The sequence below is a fragment of the Fusarium redolens genome (genome assembly GCF_020744475.1).
Source record: "Fusarium redolens strain MPI-CAGE-AT-0023 chromosome Unknown BKA55scaffold_24, whole genome shotgun sequence".
In the NCBI taxonomy this organism is placed as follows: Eukaryota; Fungi; Ascomycota; class Sordariomycetes; order Hypocreales; family Nectriaceae; genus Fusarium; species Fusarium redolens.
This window is the reverse complement of record NW_025763687.1, coordinates 354,133-374,603: the sequence shown is the minus strand read 5'-3', so window position 1 is coordinate 374,603 and position 20,471 is coordinate 354,133. Positions and strand designations below refer to the sequence as shown.

Here is a 20,471-nt window from a genome sequence, read left to right as displayed (position 1 = left end):
GGCCAGAACTTTGCGGTAGTCATGTGGGATTTGGGGATCACTGAACCAGAATTCGAGGCGCTCAATCCAACCACAAATATAAATTTAATTTATCCCGAACTAAGCTACAATGTCACAATCAGACCATCCCGATCAGGAAAGTGGACCGATGGATGTCCGCCTTCCCTTCGCATTAAGGATATGTCGGACACCTCCATAGTAGATCCAACAACTGAGACACAAGAAACTCCCGAATCCACGTCCGTTGCCGATGCTGATGGGCATCGTCATCGATCAACTGGCACCATGTATGAGACGGTAGAGACTAGCACTAGATTCAGCACCATGTTTGCCGATGGCTCTCATCCATCGTCTCCATCGGTCGCGGGAGAAACTCAATCTTCCGACACACCCGACCAGCCGTTTACAGAAGGCAAAGGGACTGGCACCAGACCTGAAGCCCATACGCCAACAGAGTCGATAAGTGACGTACCGAGCAGTGCAGTGTTCAAGACTACAGCCACAACATCCAAAGATGAAGAAGACAACTTCGTTAATACTAGCAAGATTTGGCATTCAGATGTTTCGGCCACGTCCGTGGCCGATCAGTCGGAAGATGTGCATGAGGTGCCATCCGTGAGTAGTGACGATGCGCAGCAGGAGACGGTCCTATCCTATGCCACTATGGACGACGAGATGACAAGGACAACGACACAATCACATATCCAATCCACTTCCGTCGCAGCTGAAGCCACTAATACAGTGAACGAGAAAGAGCAAAAACCAGAGTCGGCAACCGAAGCGACATCTGCTCCGTCGTCTATCAGTGGTGCGACCAAATTGGAGACGGCCCCATCATCAACATTGTCAACGACAACGACGCTTACACAGACAGATGACTCTCACGTTATCAAGACGGAGAGATCAAGCGGTACCTCGTTCAAGGAAGAATGCACAGATTCGTCCAAGGATCTTTCGGCTCACAAGTCTTCAGGAGGAGCGCATACTGGCCCGGCATCAATCTTGACTACAGATACAGCTACATCTTCAATATCACAAACCAAGGAAACAACTGGATCGGCAACAATTTCGGGGGGCACTACTGTAACTGAAAACACCTCAACACAAACAAAGTCCGCGGATCCGGATACAGTGTCTGACCAGTCCACCTCGACTTTGCATAAGGCGTTGACGAAGACGACGGACGAGGTTGTCACTTCGTCGTATACTGATTCGACCGAGCAAACAGGCAAACAAACCACAACTTTGTCGACAGAAACAAAAACCACATTGGTAACTTCGCCATCAAAGACAACTTCGGAGACCACGACAACTGCAATTTCATACAATGAAGAAGAGACGCGCCGCGCAATGTGCTCTCACGATTCAACCTTGTTCGGCCTCGGACAGACGGATGACGATATTGTATTCCAGATGGTAAAGGATTTCTGCGGCAGACCAGATATTGATAGAAGCATGAAACACGGTGATGAATGCATCGAATTCTACAGGAGAGACTCGTCCAAGATTGACTATACGTTCGAAATCTGCCCGAACGGAAACTGTCCAATCTACGGCCAAAATATGAGAAATCCTTTCGGACAGAATGGCCTTTCTTGCGTAGATATATTCTTTCATACGATTTGGCGTTGGTGTAAGTCTTTCTAAAATGGCCCCTGATCGTGAAATTGACAGCTCGTAGGTAATGACATGAATCAACGAGGAAATGGAGGGTGGTGGGATACGACATGTCTGGAATATAGTTTACAAATTGGTACTAAGGGTAACAGTTGAGGAACCGTCCAAGTAGTGATGAGGTAGGATGTAGGACGTAATGCTCGCCGGGTTTCTGCCTCTTTTTGGACTCCACCTTCCTTCTCTCTTCTTAGTCCTTCAACTAGTCTGCTACGCTACGAGCCCAAGAAATTGAACGTAACAGGAAGCTCTTGATGTCACCTGAAGGCAGCTCGTATGTACTGTAGCACAGATTGTCACGCGGCATCTGTTATTGCCGAGGCCTGTATATAAGCCTACTCTCTTCTAGTCCACTTCTGCACTTTTCCCATAGTATGGTCTGCTTCTTTAGCTTATTGGTGTCTACAAATTGATAAACATTGAATTTTCTTCTTTTCTTTTTTTCGCTCCCCTTTATACGTTGTCATATATATGACGTCTCCCAAAGTTGCATTCAAATATCACATCGCACCTCGCCGCCTTCACTATGCTCGCTAGCTCTCTTCTCATCTTTACTTCAGCTGCTTTGGCTCTAGCCTCACCTGTTGAATATCATGGCCGATGTTCTGGCTGTGAATATGGAAAGCCTGTACCTGTGCTTCCTGTTAATGGCGGTCGTAAGTGTTGATCCACCCTTAACCTTATGTAACGTCTTGTATCTCACCAACACGACCAACAGCTTCCGAACTCCCCGCTCCTCCTCGAGATGTAACTCTGAAGCACATTGCCCTTGGGTTTGGTATTCAGAATTATAGCTGCGCTGAGGCTGGTGCTACCCCTGCAGCTATCGGTGCTTTGGCTGTTCTCTACGACGTTACCAGCCTCTATCCAGGTCAAGCTCATTCGTCTTTAAAAGCCAAGAAATGGGCTCTCTCCCTTCTGATGTTCTTAATACCAGAAAAGTCCCTCTAACCGCAATGATGACAGTGGTGCCTCGCTCACTAATCCTTTCCCCAAGAAACAACCTCTCAAGGTTGAAGGTCTCCGCAAAGCATCCCTACCTTGGTCGCCACTTCTTTAACGCTGCTGGTGACCCCGCTTTCGACCTCGACAAGGCCAACCAGCTCCTCATTGCTAAGAAGATAGACGGTATCAAGGCTCCCCTTCTGCTCCCGCTGGCCCTGAGGTACCAGCGCTGTTGATTGGCTCTACCTGGGGGATGCCGGTGGCAGCCAGGTGTCTCCTTGTTACCGCGTCTTGACCGCAGGGGGTGCTTCTCAAGGTTGCAAGGCCAAGGCACCGACAGCACCTCTTACACGCTCTCTATTGGTTTACGGTTAACTGAAACCAGTCATTGACGATAGAACGGCGGTTTATTGCGAGTTTATGAAAAGCCAGAATTGCTTTTAAACATGGACACTTGCATTTTCAAATAATCGTTTATGGATAGATACAGGATCTCTGGTTTCCCGAGCAAATACCCATATTATTGGTGTGAGTCAATGCCTTGAGGATATTTGACGGCTTGTTTCTGCAAACTGCATGGCTTGGATGGCGCTATAGTCGATGGGAAGTAGTAGTAGGACAAGTAGTTAGTGCTGCAGAACGGGTTGAAGTGTATTATCCTGACATGGGCCATATTGTGAGCCTGAGTATATATCAACTACGATGCAAATAGCCTGGGGCTTACTTATATGACGGAACCGGGGCTACACAACACATCCTTTCTGCGTTCAATACCGTAATTCCTCTTTTCGATTTTCTCTCTCTCTGTTTCTTCGGTACAGAACCTCAAATTCACCTCTATGCCTTTCTATCTCATATTTCTGGATCCTGCCATTTACTGTGCTACTAGGTTTCAATTCTCTCTGTCACATTATGCAATGTAAACTATCTCTCAAGAAGCTCAAACTGCCGATGAGGTCAACCCAGTTATTTGTGATCTCGCCGAGGGCATGCATTTGGGACCATCTCTACTCATTGTTGCGTAAGTCGACTGTTATAAGACATATTGGGTTGCGACGTAACAGGAATTCATTGCATGACTCGGCTGTCTTGTTCAAGATATGTACATATTTATAACAATGCTAAAGTACGAACTACTCCCATTAATGTTCCATTAAATATAAAAATATCGCAAATTTCTTTTTCCAAGTAGAGAATTTTAGGGCCTAGTGTGGCGCGCTGTTAAGTGTTCACATTCAAAAGGAAAATTGTTGGCTGCGACTAAACCATGCATAAGCAAGAACAGTGAGACCGTCCGTGTAAGCGATGACAATTCCCTTCCCTTATTGTGACGCAAAAACCTGCAAGCGTTTTGTGTGGACAGAGTTTGATCAAGAGTGCCTTGGCGGTTTCACGTCCATGGGATACAACAAGGACAATTGCAACCATCACGACGTAGATTGCGGAGCAAGTCGTACAGACAGAAGGCCTATAGTCAAGTCTTCATTCATTTACGAGTACATACAGTCGTATCGCCACACCCGTACCAATTCTGCCACTCCTCTTCGTACATTCGTGGTATTTATCGCTATAACTGGCCGGCCGCGGCAGAGCATACAGGCGATGTGGCTTGTCACCAGACACACTCTTGGACTGCGGCTTTTTACCGATCCTCGAGGATTACGCCGCTACCACGAGCTAGATGCTGCATATACTTCACCGCGATAAAACCCTCGGCATCGCAGGAGCGAGTGTCGTTCCCGCGCCCTGAGTTCCAAGTAGCGCAACTGATGCGTTACCTCCAGCAAACAAACCGAGATCACACTCCCATCTGCCCTCAGTACTCTTGCGAACTGGTCAGTCTGAGGACCGCCTCTCGTGCCAGCATCACCGGGAAAGATTCTGATGCCATAAAAGGGGCTTTCCTTGACAGGGCCATGCATGGGTTCGGCACCACAGTTGGATCACCGATGAACTGCTGGTACTTGTCCTCGCCCCTATGGAAATACTTATCTCGACCTTGATCACACATTTCATTCCACTCGTCCACCGTCGTCTGCAGGTTGCGGCTCGGCACATGCATCTGCTCAGCTAGGCCGTCAATAGTGTCCGAGCGCAAGAGCAAGCCTTGTTCGACAGCCTGGTCAGTCTGCCAGGCGCTCTTGAGGCTCCCAATGGGATATCTTCTTCTGTATCTCCGGTCAAACACAAGCCAGAAGGTGGCCGCTTCTCGTCCTCATTCGCTCTCTCATACATGGACCTAACGGCCTCACCGTAGGGCTGGGACTCGGAGAAGAAGCGGCGGCCACAGCCATCGACTACTATAGAGAACGGCTTGGATATGGCAAACATGGCCTCCGTCACTTTCCCTGTCCTAGGATCGATCATGGTGGGGATGCCCCAGACTTGACCGAGCTGTGCACTACCAGCACCGATCCTTTGGCCGGCTCGCAGCGCGATACCGGCGTCTCCGTCAGATGCAAGGCTCCATTCCGCCTTGGTCGGCATACCTGAAGTTGTTTCGCTCGTGGCTGTTCCCGCTAGGTATGCATCCCTCATCTCCTGGTTCTGAGAGAAACCTCCTGTGGTTAAGATCACACCCAGCGATGCGTGGATGTCGACAGATTCGTCACTGCCTCTGCGTTGAACCCTTGCTCCTATTACACCACCATCATGTCCAGATAGCAAAGCTCACTCAGCTCCCATCCAGTCCAGATTTCCACATTGTCGTGTTCCTTGCACACCTTGAGGAGCTGAGCGATCAGCGATCGACCCATCGACACAGGCCTCGACATTCCCTTTGGAAGAGCCGAAACTTCTGCACGACACTGCCCCGAGGAACGCACCTTGTCAAGACTCGAAAGTCCTCGAATCGGGGGATCACGGGTGCGCCATCTGGTTTTGGAAGGTATTTCTGGTAGTGACCTAGGCTTGCCGCATCAAAAACCGCGGGGTCCAGGGTGCGACCATGGTGGACCGCACCTTCGATGTGCGGGTGATAGTCTGGAAACTGGGACGGTTTGGCCATCCATCGGAAGCCTTGGTCTCTGAAGTATTTCATCATCTCGGGTCCCTGCGTCAAAAATGCGTCGAGACGCTCATCATGCAGGTCCACATGAACGTTTGTTCCTCAAGAACGGCTTGCAAGTTTGCCACAGCATTGTGTAGCGTGCGGCTTGTTCTTTGCTATCTTCGATGCCAGTTCCTTCATGAGGAAATTGTTGGGCATCCACATGCAGCCACCGGACCTGAAAGTCGTGCCGCCAACGTGATCTTCCTTCTCGGCGAGGATGACTCTGAGCCCGGATCATGCGCGGCCGCGCCGCTGCTAAGCCGGCAGCCCAGCACCTATGATGAGAATGTCGCATTTGATAACTGATGTTCGTTGATGGTTGGGCGCTTGGTGATGACCAAAGTCTTGATGACCTGTGGCGCACGTCATCTCTTGGTCAAGCGATGGCATGGCTTGGTTCGTTTGTTTGTCGACAGGTGAGATGGACGTGTGGTTCTTGTATAGGCTTATTCTTCCTATATTCGAATTTATGCCATTGAGATGCCTTGACTTCATCTTATACAACTATACGCACAGCTCTCGCGTCACCATCCACGTACCCCAACCAGATCTACGGTGGTTATTGAAGCTGTTCAAAATTGGATCTCGGTCATCGATATCGAGAGGAATTACTCTCGCATACTTTAGGCCATAAGACCACAGGACTCCGGTAACATCGGAAGAAAAGAGTGTAGACAAAATTGACCGAAATTTATGTTATTCTTAGAACAGGGTATCCCTGGCAAGCACCCGTAGAAGTTGGTCCCCGTCCATAGATGCGTCCGAGTTAAGTTGTCTTATTACGATGGGATGCGCGGCAGCCCGATCGAGCGGTACATCTCAGTGGTAAGGGCATTGATCCAAACACGCTCTCGATCCTGAAACAGACAGGAAAGGTTGTCGTCACATCGTATTCACACTCCCTGTCTCTACTGTACGTCTACACATGTAGTATTCATTCGGATCACGATTGCTTGCTTGTCAATATTCGTTCTTCTACTGTAAAGAAGATGCGAAAATATGTTTTGATTGACAACGCACCAGCTTATTGGTGTTTGTACACGATGTCGGCCAATTACATGTGTTGGTGAGATGTGTTGTTCGCAGTTGTAGGTACAGTCTAAAAGCTAGACTCAAAGGTGTCCGAACCATCACATAGATCTGCTCGTCGAATCACCCGTCAAGATTAGTGGTGTTTCCTCCTTCTCTCTCCCCCCCCCTCTCTCTCCCTCCCTCTCTCTCCCTCCCTCTCCCTCCCTCTCTCCCTTCCTCGTTACACCTTGAGAACTAGTCGAGATTGGGTCGGCCACCTCCCGATCGCATCGCGCTTCCCATCTTGCTTCATAGGGCAAGCGACTTTCACACTATTCAGGCTTCGTAAGCAGCTGTGAGGTTTGGTGTTTTACTTCAGGTCTATACTCACTGCGCGTTTCCAATCCTGAGAATCCATGAGCCAGCCGGCAGGCGCCCCGATAGTGACAAGCCATTGTTCCTTGAAAGGGTCGAAACATTTGAAACGACAAGGGACACCATATGCTTCGACGTATTTGGCCAATCTATTATGTAGAGAGCGCAACGATTTTTGGAATCTCGCTCTCCCATCCTCGAACTTTAGGACATAGTCAGTTTATCGGGTAGTGTTTGGTAAAACGGCCACCACGCGGACGTACCTCTCTAATACTGCGGCTTATCGCACCAGAAGGTCGAGGCTCCACGCCAACCCATGACGAGCAGCCCTGGTCCCAAAAGCACAAGTCTAGAGAAATGCCGTCGAACCTCGCAAGCCTGGCCGCTTCTCGGAGCAGGGTGCTTCCGTCAACGAAAGCATCTCTCATGCTGAGGCGTTTGCCGGGACCCCGTCCCCTGGCACCCCGCCTTGCGCGTCGCACGGCAGGACGAGCAGTCCGTTCCTCCTGCGGTGAGGTAGTATCGAGCCTTGGATGCTCAAGCTGTTGTGTGGCATGTTGCATAGTATTGCAGTGAGTCTCCGCCAGGTCTTGGATGCTCATTGTGTCAGGGCTCGATTGCTCGCAGCTATGAGTTAGATCCCAAGATAAAATTGACTCGAGCGCAAATGGAATCGTTTTGTACGTTTTTGTACGACAGGCCGCGATCGCCTCCAGAAAACACCCAACGACGGCGATTTTTGGACTTTTGGAACTTGGTGTTCACGTGCAGTTGGTTACCTAGTTGACACATAGCAGAAGGAGCCCAATTTGGCCGCTTCTACTCATCTAGCCACTTTTAATCATATTGCCCTTTTTTGGACTTTTGACACATGATGCCATTCAGTATGATGTCACCAATCAAACACAACAGCCAGTAACCGGGCCCTATCTGGCTTGTCATCCCATCTTGTCCAGCTCAATCAAAAAAGCCGATTTTGGAGTCGACAGCATGCGGACGACAGCTCGTGGTTCCCAATTGTCTTGTTTCGTCAGGCCGTGAAGGTCAGGCCTGGCGACAACATGTAATGTAACTTAAAGAACTATTCCACGAAGTCGCACTGCGACTATGAATGTTGCAAGCTTATCCGGAAAGGCCATTTTCATGTTATGAATCTGATTATGAACGGGGTATCCACCGCAAGTCATGGGATCCAATAGACTCGACATGAGCCAGTCGGCGGGCGTCTGGATGGCGACAAGCCATTGTTCGTTGAAGAGGTCGCAGCATGGAACAACCACATTTGCATCAGTTTTACCCAGATAAATAAGTAAATAAATAAATAATCCTATTCGGCCTATTCCTTTCTTTTTCTTCTATGCATCATGTCGTCTTTTCTCTCAAGACAACAAGACCTATCTTGCTACGCCTTCTCTACACTTCTTCATCTCGATTCTTCAATGAATGAAAGAAAAAGAGAGGAGAAAGAAGTGCAACAAAGAGCAGGTGAAAAGTATGGGTGTTCACGTCTGGTCCAGCATCCTCGTAACCATTCATCTGAGTCACTGCTGTAATGATGATCGCTAACAACTGATTTCCAGCAATATGACCCGGCTGCAGTCCGTTCTCTACCGCCGTTGTGGTATGTTTCGAACTGTCGGGCCAACCTGAGACAGCAGTCGATCGCGAACCTCACGACAACGGCGACCGCCTCCCTAACCATGGTTATGGGTCATCACCTATGCCGTTGCCATTGCCGTTGCCGTTGTCGCTGATATGGCCGTCGATACTGTCAACACCGCGAACAGCATTATCCGCACAAGCGTCGAGTGAGGCATCATTTCGGAATCCAATCGCGGGCTCATCAGTACAAACGTTGTCACGACCTCGACGTCCGGTCACCCTCGGTGCTGGCTTCGTGTCCTTGCACGGCTTCGCCTTGGCCGGCTGCTTCCTTTGTCTCGCTGGTCTCAGAGCAAGCTTGCCATTGGACACAACCTGCCTCCACCAAACGTCTTGAATCTGCAATCATCGTCGCGGTCAGCGGCTTGCCAAATCGGCTTCTCCAGGCTCCTATACTTCCAAACCTACCACGTCGTTCGTGTTTTCCGGCAGCGATTCCCCGTCGGGGATGTACACTGAGCCGTCCCAGAATCCATCGATCTTGTTTCTCTTGATCGCCATCATCCGTCTCTTGCGCATTGCCGAGCTCACCCATGTTCGGTCATTTGGGTAGGGGGACCTGGAACGAGTCTTCTCGGGCGCCATGCTCTCGATGATTCTTTTGAGCCGTAAGGCGGTCTCTTCAGCCGGAAGGGAAGCAGAGACAAAATGCTATCGTCGCTCGATGCACAACCGTCATATTTCGGAACAGCATCGAGACCAAGTAGATCGACCGGCTCTTGAATGAACGGTGGAATCGAATGGGTGGATCGTCGTGTCCCGAACTGGACTTGCGGGTATCTTGCACAGAACGGCCCATTTCGCTCGCAATGCTTTCGTGCCAGGCCAAAAGCCCTGACTCGGGTTCATTCTCGGCCTTCTTTCGTCGTCCCGTTACCGGGCTGTCAAAACATGCCAAGGACTGTTGGTCGGGCGTTGTGCAGCGGCACGGTCATGTCGGTGTTACTCCATGGTTGTTGCAAAAAAACCTCAATCCGGGTCCAATTTCAACCTCTCCATCGCGGTACCAGACTGTCGGGATGAAAGCAACGTCAAGATAGGTCGAAAAAGGCCGAGCAAGGGGCCAGATGTCTGCTAGAGCCAACACCTCCTTCGAACCCTGGCTGTGGGTTCCATTTTACGGTGTGCGCTGTCAATTTTGTTCGTCAACATCCTATTTCGGCCTTCCGTTCTTCCGTATTTTGCCTGCCCCCCCACCTTGTGCGGTCAGCTCAGCGCTGAGGTTACATCGGTAGTTGCGATCGACACAGTCTGCTCTGCATTGAACCCACATCACGTGGCACAATAACTGCCAAAACGGACTTTTAATCGCCGATCTAGTGGCCGGGCCCTTGAGCTCCTGGCGGCGGCACATTTCTGCCGCTGTTGGATACTAGCTAGTATAGGGTAGCCTGTAGTTTCGTTGCTGTCAAATGGCCAAATCCGATGGGCTGCGGGATTTTCTACAATTCAATGTAGAGTTGCCCAATAGCAATGACTGCCTTGGCAACCCTGTGTAGGGGGTAGAGATTCCATTTCACCTCGTTCTATTGCGACTTTTTCTTTTTTTGAGCTGCCACTGATCACAGAAGCGGAAAAAGCCGCGGCAGAAGCGGACGTTGTCGCCTGGAGAGTAAGCACTATTGTGCTGATGATCTAGGGTGTTTATGGCACAGCGTGGCTCCGTATTTTCAGTGACGCTTGATTTAGTGTCGACGCGAAAGCTCTGACTCGCGCACCGTTGAAGGAGACTGTACTCTCAGATGGGAAGAAACCCATGACGGGGACCTCATTTCATAGGCCGCGTGAAACAACTCGGCACGCTAAATTGATTCGTGTTTCCAGCCTCCGGATTTTTTCCCTCCGCCTTTTTAAATTTCTATTATTAATCTTTTTGTCGCTCCTCATCTCTGCGTCTATGCTTTTCTGGCTTGCCTATCCACTGCCATGCTTTGATGGATCCATGATGTGCTTCACTTGGATGAATTGCATGCATATAGTCCCCACAATGCGGGATGTCGTGCGAACTACGCGAAAGCTAAAATTTGACACTGACTAGCGACCAAGGTCGAAGCAAGGTGCTGAAGAAGCGATGCCGGACCGCGCAGATCGTCCAAGTTAGATTGAAGCTAGGCAAGCTACCCGGAATGGCATGTTCAACAGCATTGTAGTGAGTCTGTGCCTTGTCGCGGGTACGCATGGTGTCAAGGCTCACTCACAGCTATGGGTAGGTCCTAAGCCAAAGCCGACTCGAGCGCAAGTGGAATCGGTTAGTACGCTTTTGTACAACAAGCCTCAATCTCCTCCAGAAAACACCCAACGACGGCGATTTTTAGACTTTTGGAACTTGGTGTTCACGTGCAGGATGGTTACCTAGTTTGACATATAGCAAAAGGAGCCCAATTTGGCCACTCTTGGTCAAAATCTAGCATGGGCAGCCATGGCCGTCCTAAAATTGCCAATGTGCCTTGTAGAATCATCGTGTCTAATGGCCAATCCTCGGGATAGCAAACCATATGTGAGCATTCAGGTCGAAACCGGACGGAGTGCCACGCGTTCAAGAACGTCACCAAATCGCACATATTCGGCCGCTCACAATCTTGTTGTGAAAGCCGAGATTGGCCGCGTCCAGCTTTGGATGCTCACCCACATGTACAGCAGACGCTACAGGCCTTATTGTCACGGTGGCAATCAGGAGTGGTTTCATCTAACAGCCGAAACTGGACCAAAGCCAAAGGCCGCCGCGGCCAATTTGGCACGGTATGAGCCTGCTTATGACCAAATTTGTCCGTCACAGCCGAAGCAAGCATATCACTATGGGTTTCAACGACGCGAAGCGATCAAGTCTACACGGGGCGCCTACTAGTCCATCTACAATCGACTTACGGCACGGCCTGGATTAATTTACGGAGGATACATCTTATATCTACGAAACAGGAGACAAAAAAAAAAAGGAGAGAAAAAAAAAGACAAAACCAAGACATACATACAAAAAAGAAAAACAAAAACAAAAGACAAAAAACAGAAGACTAAAAAGAAAAGAAAAAAAAGAAAAAGAAAAAACTCTTTAAGAGAGAAAAAAAAAGGGAAATTTTGAATATGCTGCCAGTTTTGTGCATCTGGCCGACTTAGGGAGTGGGAGATTTGCTCTACCGAACCTCATTCATTTTGGAGTGGGAGATATGCTCTACCGATCCTCTGAGTGGGAGATTTGCTCTACCGAACCTCATTCATTTTGGAGTGGGAGATTGACTCTACCGAACCTCTAAGTGGGAGATTTCTCTACCGAACCTCATTCATTTTGGAGTGGGAGAACTGCTCTACCGAACCTCTGACTGGGAGATTGACTCTACCGATCCTCTGAGTGGGAGATTGACTCTACCGAACCTCTGAGTGGGAGATCTACTCTACCGATCCTCTAAGTGGGAGATTTCTCTACCGATCCTCTGAGTGGGAGATCTACTCTACCGAACCTCATTCATTTTGGAGTGGGAGATTGACTCTACCGAACCTCTAAGTGGGAGATATGCTCTACCGATCCTCTGAGTGGGAGATTTGCTCTACCGAACCTCATTCATTTTGGAGTGGGAGAACTGCTCTACCGAACCTCTGAGTGGGAGATTGACTCTACCGAACCTCTGAGTGGGAGAACTGCTCTACCGAACCTCATTCATCTGGGAGTGGGAGATTTGCTCTACCGATCCTCACCTGCGATGAGCTGAAAAAACAGAAACAAAATAAGATTGCGGGTAAGAAAGTGATTTAAATAAGCAGAAAGAACTGACGGCGCTAAATCGAATCTAGTTAAGACGATTACGGAATCAGCACAAAAGCCGTCAAGAATTGGCCGCTTCTACTCGTCTAGCCACTTTAATCATATTGCCCTTTTTTGGACTTTTGACACATGATGTCATTCAGTACGATGCCACCAATCAAACACAACAGCCAGGAACCGGGCACTATCTGGCTTGTCGTCCCATCTTGTCCAGGTCAATCAAAAAGGCCGATTTTGGAGTCGATGGCATGCGGGCGACAGCTCGTCGTTCCCAATTCTCTTGTTTCGTCAGGCTGTGAAGGTCAGGCCTGGCGACAACATGTAACGTAACTTGAAGAACTATTCCACAAAGTCGCACTGCGACTATGAATGCTGCAAGCTTATCCGGAAAGGCCATTTTCATGTTATGAATCTGATTATGAACGGGGTATCCACCGCAAGTCATGGGATCGAATAGACTCGACATGATCGTAAATCACTTGCTCCTACCCATACTCCACGATAGATCATAACTTAGAAGAGTGCAAGGAGATGTCGCAGCCCTGCGTAACAGTGCGATTGGCCATGGCTGTCTCGTTGCTAAAGCAAAAGTGTTATGCAAGATACCGTGTTTTCCATTTACTGACTGTACCAGGAGAATAGGGTATGCCACTCAAAACAATCCGATACCTTCCCATCCATAACTAACTTTGCGAATCCATTTTCCATACCTTTTCGATGATGCGCGTGGTAAAAACCCGCCTGGTTCGGGGATAGGAAGCTTTCTATTTCAAATTTCGCCCTGTATCGTCCATTACAAAGATTTTGCTCATGATGCTGTGGTTATGGGTTCGATTTTACGATACCGCTGTCGATTTTGTTCTTCAACTTCCTATTTCGGCCTTCCGTGGTTCCGTATTTAGCTTGCCCCCACCTGCTGCAGTCCGCTCAGCGCTGAGGTTACATCGGTAGTTGCGATCGACAAAGTCTGCTCTGCATTGAACCCACATCACGTGGCGCAACAACTGCCAAAACGGACTTTTAATCGCCGATCTAGTGGCCGGGCCCTTGAGCTCCTGGCGGCGGCACATTTCTGCCGCTGTTGGATACTAGCTAGTGTAGGGTAGCCTGTTGTTTCGTTGCAGTTAAATGGCCAAGTCGGATGCGCCACTGAACTTTCTACAGTTCAACGTAGTTGCCAGCAGCAATGACTGTCATGACAACCATTTTGTGGAGTAGAGATTCCATTTTGCCTCGTTCTATTTCGACTTTCCCGTCTTTCTTGTTGGATCACTGTTTTAGGATGTCGCTTGGCTGCGCCGCGATGCAGGTAAAAGTCCCGACCTGAGTAGGGAAAACGGCTTCTTGATCCACTTTCTTTTTGAGCTGTCATTGATCAGAGAAGCGGAAAACAGCCGCAGCGGAAGCGGATTTTGTCGCTCGGAGATTAAGCACCGTTGCGCTGATGATCTAGTGCATTTATGGCACACCGTAGCTCCCTATAACGTACTCGCAGAGCAGAAGAAAAACCTTTGACGTGGATATCTCGTTTCATAGTGTCGCGTAAAATAACTTGAGAAATGACTCCACATGCTAAATTTTATTCTGGTTTCCAGCCTCCGCATTTTTCCCTCCGCATTTTTATATTTTCATTATTACTCTTTTTCTCGCTCTTCGTCTCTGCGTCTGTGCTTTCTGCTTTATTTATCCAGTTTCATGCTTTGATGGACCCATGATTTGCTTCAGTTGAATGAATTGCATGCATGCAGTCCGGGATGTCCTGTGAACTACGCGAAAGCTAAGATGGGCACTGACTAGCGACCAAGATCGAAGCAAGGTGCTGAAGAAGCGATACTCGGACCGCGCAGATCGTCCAAATCAGACTGAAGCTAGGTAAGTTACCCGGAGTGACAGCACGCGCACTAGTACAGGGGCTCGAGGAGATGAGGACGATAAAGTAGGCAACGTATGTAAGCATGCATTAGTGACTAGTGCCCTTTCGGCCAAACCAAGCCGCCAGCGTAATGGCATGGTGTCATGGCACTCACAGTTGTGCGTAGATCTGAAGACAAAGTCGACTCGAGCGCAAGTGCAATTGGATTGTACGGTTTTGAATGGAAGGCTCTAACTGCCTCTAGGACATGCTCCGTCGATGGCGATTTTTGAACTTTTCAAACTTGGGGTTCATGCGTAGTAGATTGATGCATGGGTAAAGGCGAGCCCAATTTGGCCCGTTCCTTTGTCAGAATTTTACGTGGGGGCCCACCGTCCCAAAATCGCCTATGCCGAAACCGGACGGAGTGTCACCCATTCAGGAACCAGGCCCATTTGTCCATACCTACAGTCCTATGAAAGCCGAGATTGGCCGCTTTTTCGTTTTGGATGTTTGCCCACCTATACTACAGACGATATGGGCCTCATCATCACTATGGCAATCAAGAGTTTATCTAACGGCAGAGGCTTGGCCAGGAACTAAAGCTGCCGCCGCCGCCAATCTAGGACGGTATGAGCCAACTCACTGTCAAATTTGTCCGCCATAGCTAGCACGGTGCCGGTAGTTTCTACGACACGGACTGATCGAGCTTACACAGAATGCTTACTTGTCCAAAGAGTCCTATAACGGACAAACGACATGACCTACTGGTATAAAAAAATAAAAATAAAATAAAAGAAAAAGACAAACAAGAAAGAAGACTAAAACATAAAAATAAAATAAAAAGTATCTCTGACTGTCCTACAACCGCAGGAGCTTGTAGAGAAGAAAGAAACAGAGACTGCGGGCGAGAGAAAAGGAGAATTTAAATGAGTGGAAGCAAGCGACCACGCTAGATCGAATTTGGTTAAGACCCATTACGTGGTGGGCTCGAGAACTGTCAAAATTTGACCCTTCAATTCGCCCAGCCACTTCGGGCTGTTCGGGTCACCCAACCCATTGGCTTGCGTTCTTTTTTAGACGCTGAGTATGATGTCACCACGTACTTGATGTTACCATCCCGAAAAGCAATCTCAACACCCAGACGCCGGTGACAGGTTCACGTTCGAAGGGGTAATCTTGCATGTCGTCCCACAATTTGCCATCATGAAGCCGACTATCAAGTCGAGGTCACTCAGCTGACCTCGTCTGTTCATTTCTGTATCATGTAGGCATCAGGACGCGGCACGATGTCAACAAGGCTTAATTATCATGAGCTCGGCTCTAGGGTAGTTTACAACCCCAAGGAAACGCCCTGTCTAACAGGCATATATAAAGCTGTTTCACGAGGATGCACTGCTATGGCAGTTGCCTCCTTCCTGAACAAAGCGTGTTCAGATACTGTATAATCTGTTCAGGCATTAGATGGATAGAGTATGCCACAGGCATCACGAGAGCTGCACCTTCCAAAACTGGCGTCTTGGATCATTTTTCTACATAAAACATTTTCGGTTGATGCCCACGGCGAAAATACGCCGGGTGCTGGGAGAGTCAGTCTTCCACTCAACTTTCCCTCTGCTTGGTCCTCAATAAAGACTTTGGTAATCGTGCTGTGTTTGTTACTGCAGATCTGCAAATTTGCGTCGCAAGCTTGAGCTGACCATGCTGTCTGGACTGCTCATCTCGGCTCATGACGAAGATGACGGTCGCGGACCACAGTCTCTGTATGTAATGCTGCTCCGACAGAAGACACTGTTGATCATTTCTTTTTAACCTCTTTTCTGATAGCATAGACATTGCCGATATATCTACGATGGCGTTATTCCATGCCATGGTCCAAGCTTCGCGGACTAGCCCGACCCCACTGGTGATCGGCGATGACCAACTTTGTAGAATGAAAGGCATGTCGCAAAGCCCCGACTATAACTGCAACGGAATTCCGAAAGCAAGGTTCCTCATCGACTCAGGGCGATACGACGAAGATCATGGAGAAGGCGCGATGCAGGAGATGGTCAACAAGATTCGCGAAGAGAGACGGCGGGCGGCCCAGGACCGTGGCGCGTCATAGTGTCTTTGGTGCTGAACAGAGCGCAGACCTAGTAACTGCGGATAAATCTATATTCCTACCCAGCTCGCATTTAGTTCTCAGGTGATAGTAGATGGACTGGGTCGTAAAACGCTTTTCAATATTACTCCTCGTTTGAGCTTACAGACGCTATATCGTTTCCACGGCACACCGAAGCTATTGCCCTCCCGTATTTTCAAATGCTCCTTCTCCATCTCTCCTTCTCCCTCTCCAGTATTGTTAAGGCTACTGCGAGTATTCACAGGTAGCTGCGCATTTTCCAGAGCTGCTTGCCCCCCCGGATATTTCCGTTCGTCGGCGATTGGCGAGCTGGACGAATGCAGGCATGATGAATCGGTTGACCATAGTATCAAAACTCATATCCGCCTGGACTTGCGGAACGAATATCAAGCAAGTCCACAGGCCGCGTCGAGAGGGATGTCTCCGGAGCATTACACGAGCAGAGGGGCGGCTGACATCAAGTCTGATGTTCTTGTACTGTGACTCTATCGCCTTCCTGCTGGAGATGACATCTTCCTCATTGCTATGCTGAAGTAAATTACCCGATCTAGTACAAGGCGCCGGCAATGATCTTACGCTGTCAAAGGTGGCTTTTCCAGGAGAAGACGGGGTTTGTCTTGCTGAGACCCGGGGTGTCTTCTTTTCCTGCTTTATATTCCGCTCGCCATCTTTATCTGGCTGGCGCTTTCTCTTGAGCTAAGTCACTGTCAGTGGGATAGGTCTCTAGTTATCGTGATGAGAAGGAAAGAAAAAAAAATGGTAAGTTAACCCAGCACAGGAGGTTTCGGAAGAGCTTGGAACAAAGAACGAAAAGGGGAAGAAAAACGAAAAAGAAAAAAAAAGGGAAAAAGAGTAAAGCAAAGACACGAGTGTGAAGCATCGGTATGGAACAACAAGATGAGAACCCTGAGCAGTAAGGAAGAAAAGACAGACAATACATAACTAGGTTAATGACAACCTTGACTGTTTGATGACTTACCGAGTTATCACCCTCGCTTACGGATGGGCCTATCGATGGCGCCACCTTCTGACGGGCTCCGCCATTCTTCCGTTGTTGTAGCTTCGGGTTCGCGTGGTAAGCCCCATTGTAGCTGCTGGTGCGTCCGAATCATCGGGAACTGGCAGGCTCGCGCTGTCGACGTGGTCTTTGGTGGTCGATGTAGCCTCTTCTGGTGGGGGAGGTACTGCAGGCATCAGATGCTGCTCTGCAGAGAGGCCTAGGATGTCGATTACATCTGCGACAATCCTTCTCCCTACACTCTTAGCTACTTCATCTTGTAGCTCTTGCTTCTTGGTTCGGGTGACTTCGTGCTCCATCTCAAGCTCCTTCATCTGCTGACCATCAGAGAGGAGCGTTCGCAAAAGAAGGGCAACATTATCGTTATTGTTGTTGTTGTCATTGTCCCGCAGGGTATTGAGATAAAACTCTTCGATTCGTTTCTTCGACGTGTCGCTTATACGGGCTCGCTCCTGGCGAAAGACATCGTCCGGATCTTTGATACCTTGGAGATGCGTATTCCAATTGGCGATGGCTTCGCGTAGTCGGGTGGTTATATTTGCGTGGGGCAAGCCATGCCTACAGGAGGTAGAAAGCTTAGGATAATGGAGCAGTGTGATTCCAAATTGCCGTATTGCCGTGGGCTTGAATATGAGATTGAGTTTGATGTTTTTACCCTGAGAGATGAATTTTCACATTTTATGAATAGCAAACTGCGCTCTCCATGATTAATAGATATGTTTGCGTTTGACGTCATCTTGGTTCGAATGCACCTATCTCGATCACACACGGGAAGTAGTCCATATTCTTCCTCGACTCAACGTCTGGAGGAGGACGTAAGCTACCGAAATACTAACCCCCTAGGCGGGACAATGTTAGCGTGTATGTGAAAGCCAGTTCAGACGGCCAAAAATGATTCTTTCACTAATTGGACATAGCCTATGTGTAAGGTTGCGATTGTAGATGAATCTGCGTCTCGAAATAGGTCGCAAAGGACAATTGGCGTACGTACAGTATGGAACGGGAAGGTCTCCATTATCAGGTACTGCGCAAATGTCAACGGAAAGATGAGCTGCTGTACTCATCTATCACGTTCTAAGACGCGGGTCGATAAGACTGGGGATCTGACAACATAGGAACATGAGAGATTGATCATGGTGTACTGTAGTAGGTGAGATGTCATACAGGACATCCCGTGATATGCCTTATCAATAATCAATAATCAATAAGCAATGTCAAGCTCCGAGTTCCGGGTTCCGAGTTTTAACCTTCGCATGTAAAAACTTTGAAATAGCTTTAAGCAGTGCAACAACACCACAACATTGGTTCACAAACTAAAATATAGACCAAGGGACATTTACATGTAGCACTTGGAACTGTCGTGGGACAAAGCTCGTTGAACTTGGCGATGATGATACAATATAGTTGGCCAAGACGTCTCTGTTTGTCGAGGACCAGTGAGCAGAGCGGAAATGACTGAATTAAAATTGCAATAGATTGCCTACAAGGTTGTACTAGGTATCATCCTTCAAGATGGTGACGTGTAGAAATATGGAATTTCAATCATTTTCAATCAATTGTGGGCCGCTCGCCCATCCTCCAGGTGAGCATGATCCATCCATCATTACTTTGCACAACCTATGCCCTCGTGTACAATCATGTTCATGTAATCCCGTTCTCTTCCCATTGCGGTGTTTGGGCTACTGTTCTCAACTTTGATGGAGGGCGAGTCTGTTCCGGCCTCTTGACGACGTCCCATATGCTCGGCTACCTGTTTCTACTGTAAGTCAAAGACAGGAAGAGCGTGGCTACGGCAATACTTACTATAGCGTCAAGGCTTGGGATCGTTTGACCTTCCGGTATGTGTCCCGCAGACACCCACTCGTCGTGAACTGGATTCTTGAAGACCAGTATGCAGGTGGTGTGTCCATCAACTCCCATGTTCATAGCCTTGTTGCATAAGGTGTTACCTCTCTTACGGATCAGGGCCTTTTCAGAATCGTCGTGTTGATGCAGCACTTGAACTTCGGTAGCAAGTGGCGATGGCGAATTTTCACGGTGGTGCCTCGCTCTTCTCTGTTTGAGGGATGCTCGTCTCGTCATCGCGCGATAAATCCGCTCCCGACCGCTATTGCCGTGGGGATCAGCTTGATCTCTCCTGCGCTACAATGGCATTAGTACATGGGATATTGCACCCTGCGGAGCCGTATCTTGGTCGCCTTACCAAAGTACACCACGTCACGGATGTGTTTGCCGTTGGCCGGACCGTCTGACTGGACTCGTCGTCCCATCTTGTTTCATGATCGGGAGCCTGCACATGTGCATCTCCCGCCGCTACATTGTTCGGCTGGCACTCAGAGGCCGACGGTTGCTCATCATCGGGACAAGGAAGGATAGAGTCGTCTTCATCCTGGTTTAGGGATACAGATAACCCTGGTACCAACTTCTGTATCATCGCTAGGCCCAAGATATCGAACTGTTCCCTTAGCATCCTTCCGGTTAGTTCTTCCATTGCTTCGTCATATAACTCAAGCCTCTGGGCCCTGGAAGCCACGTGCGCGAGCTCGAGGTCTCTCATATGCCGACCATCTGCAAGTAGCTCTTCTTGGAGGCTAGGTACGCCGTCAAACGTTGGATGCAGTGCGAAATTTTCGAGCCTCCTCCTCGAACGATCTTCAACTACAGCCAGCTCTTCTCTGAGCACCGCATCTGGCTCTTTTATATGTTGGAGCTCTTGACAGAAGGCGATGATAGAAGACCTCAGCAAAGCGGTCCAGCTCATGCTCGTCATATCGATATGGAGGTCCTGAAGTTTCAAAGAATCAGATGAGAATAATGATGCTGATGCGGTAAGGTTTCAGCTTGTATGGTAGATCTAGGATCATCTGCTTGAGTGTTGATGTACACGGTTCTGCAGGCCGAGTAGGCGATGGCAGGTTAATTATCCTATGAATATTACTTGTTTGCATCATCGGTTTGTCCAGGCTGAAATAGGACTTTTTCTTCTTCTTTTTTTTTTCGGTC

General features: G+C 48.8%; 7 protein-coding genes across 7 annotated transcripts; 3 read left to right on the top strand and 4 right to left on the bottom strand.

Moving 5' to 3' along the window:
• Positions 1–675: 675 nt before the first annotated feature.
• Positions 676–1,786, top strand: BKA55DRAFT_655182 (uncharacterized protein; the record flags this gene model as incomplete). Its single annotated transcript, XM_046197414.1, has 2 exons — positions 676–1,633; positions 1,682–1,786. 2 exons carry the CDS (start codon positions 676–678, stop codon positions 1,771–1,773), a joined length of 1,050 nt encoding a protein of 349 aa, XP_046042778.1. The 3' UTR covers positions 1,774–1,786.
• A 414-nt stretch (positions 1,787–2,200) lies between these two features.
• BKA55DRAFT_599067 (uncharacterized protein) lies at positions 2,201–2,994 on the top strand (the record flags this gene model as incomplete). Its single annotated transcript, XM_046196339.1, has 4 exons — positions 2,201–2,330; positions 2,393–2,545; positions 2,575–2,802; positions 2,840–2,994. 4 exons carry the CDS (start codon positions 2,201–2,203, stop codon positions 2,992–2,994), a joined length of 666 nt encoding a protein of 221 aa, XP_046042777.1.
• Positions 2,995–4,689: 1,695 nt separating this feature from the next.
• BKA55DRAFT_545624 (uncharacterized protein) lies at positions 4,690–5,662 on the bottom strand (the record flags this gene model as incomplete). Its single annotated transcript, XM_046190832.1, has 3 exons — positions 4,690–5,255; positions 5,343–5,413; positions 5,445–5,662. 3 exons carry the CDS (start codon positions 5,660–5,662, stop codon positions 4,690–4,692), a joined length of 855 nt encoding a protein of 284 aa, XP_046042776.1.
• Positions 5,663–7,014: 1,352 nt separating this feature from the next.
• Positions 7,015–9,927, bottom strand: BKA55DRAFT_667881 (uncharacterized protein; the record flags this gene model as incomplete). Its single annotated transcript, XM_046197857.1, has 10 exons — positions 9,611–9,927; positions 9,393–9,553; positions 9,128–9,339; positions 8,776–9,058; positions 8,140–8,384; positions 7,954–7,987; positions 7,752–7,836; positions 7,321–7,684; positions 7,074–7,259; positions 7,015–7,035 (listed from the first exon to the last, which is right to left on the bottom strand). Exons 1-10 carry the CDS (start codon positions 9,652–9,654, stop codon positions 7,015–7,017), a joined length of 1,635 nt encoding a protein of 544 aa, XP_046042775.1. The 5' UTR covers positions 9,655–9,927.
• Positions 9,928–16,025: 6,098 nt separating this feature from the next.
• BKA55DRAFT_655180 (uncharacterized protein) lies at positions 16,026–16,432 on the top strand (the record flags this gene model as incomplete). The annotated part of the gene is made up of 2 exons (XM_046197413.1): positions 16,026–16,088; positions 16,153–16,432. Coding segments are annotated over 2 exons (343 nt in total), but the record flags the coding sequence as incomplete, so codon positions are not given.
• Positions 16,433–17,458: 1,026 nt separating this feature from the next.
• On the bottom strand, positions 17,459–18,483 carry BKA55DRAFT_599063 (uncharacterized protein; the record flags this gene model as incomplete). Its single annotated transcript, XM_046196338.1, has 2 exons — positions 17,459–18,043; positions 18,460–18,483. 2 exons carry the CDS (start codon positions 18,481–18,483, stop codon positions 17,459–17,461), a joined length of 609 nt encoding a protein of 202 aa, XP_046042773.1.
• Positions 18,484–19,031: 548 nt separating this feature from the next.
• Positions 19,032–20,238, bottom strand: BKA55DRAFT_716352 (uncharacterized protein; the record flags this gene model as incomplete). Its single annotated transcript, XM_046200902.1, has 2 exons — positions 19,032–19,610; positions 19,672–20,238. 2 exons carry the CDS (start codon positions 20,236–20,238, stop codon positions 19,215–19,217), a joined length of 963 nt encoding a protein of 320 aa, XP_046042772.1. The 3' UTR covers positions 19,032–19,214.
• Between the last annotated feature and the right edge of the window lie 233 nt (positions 20,239–20,471).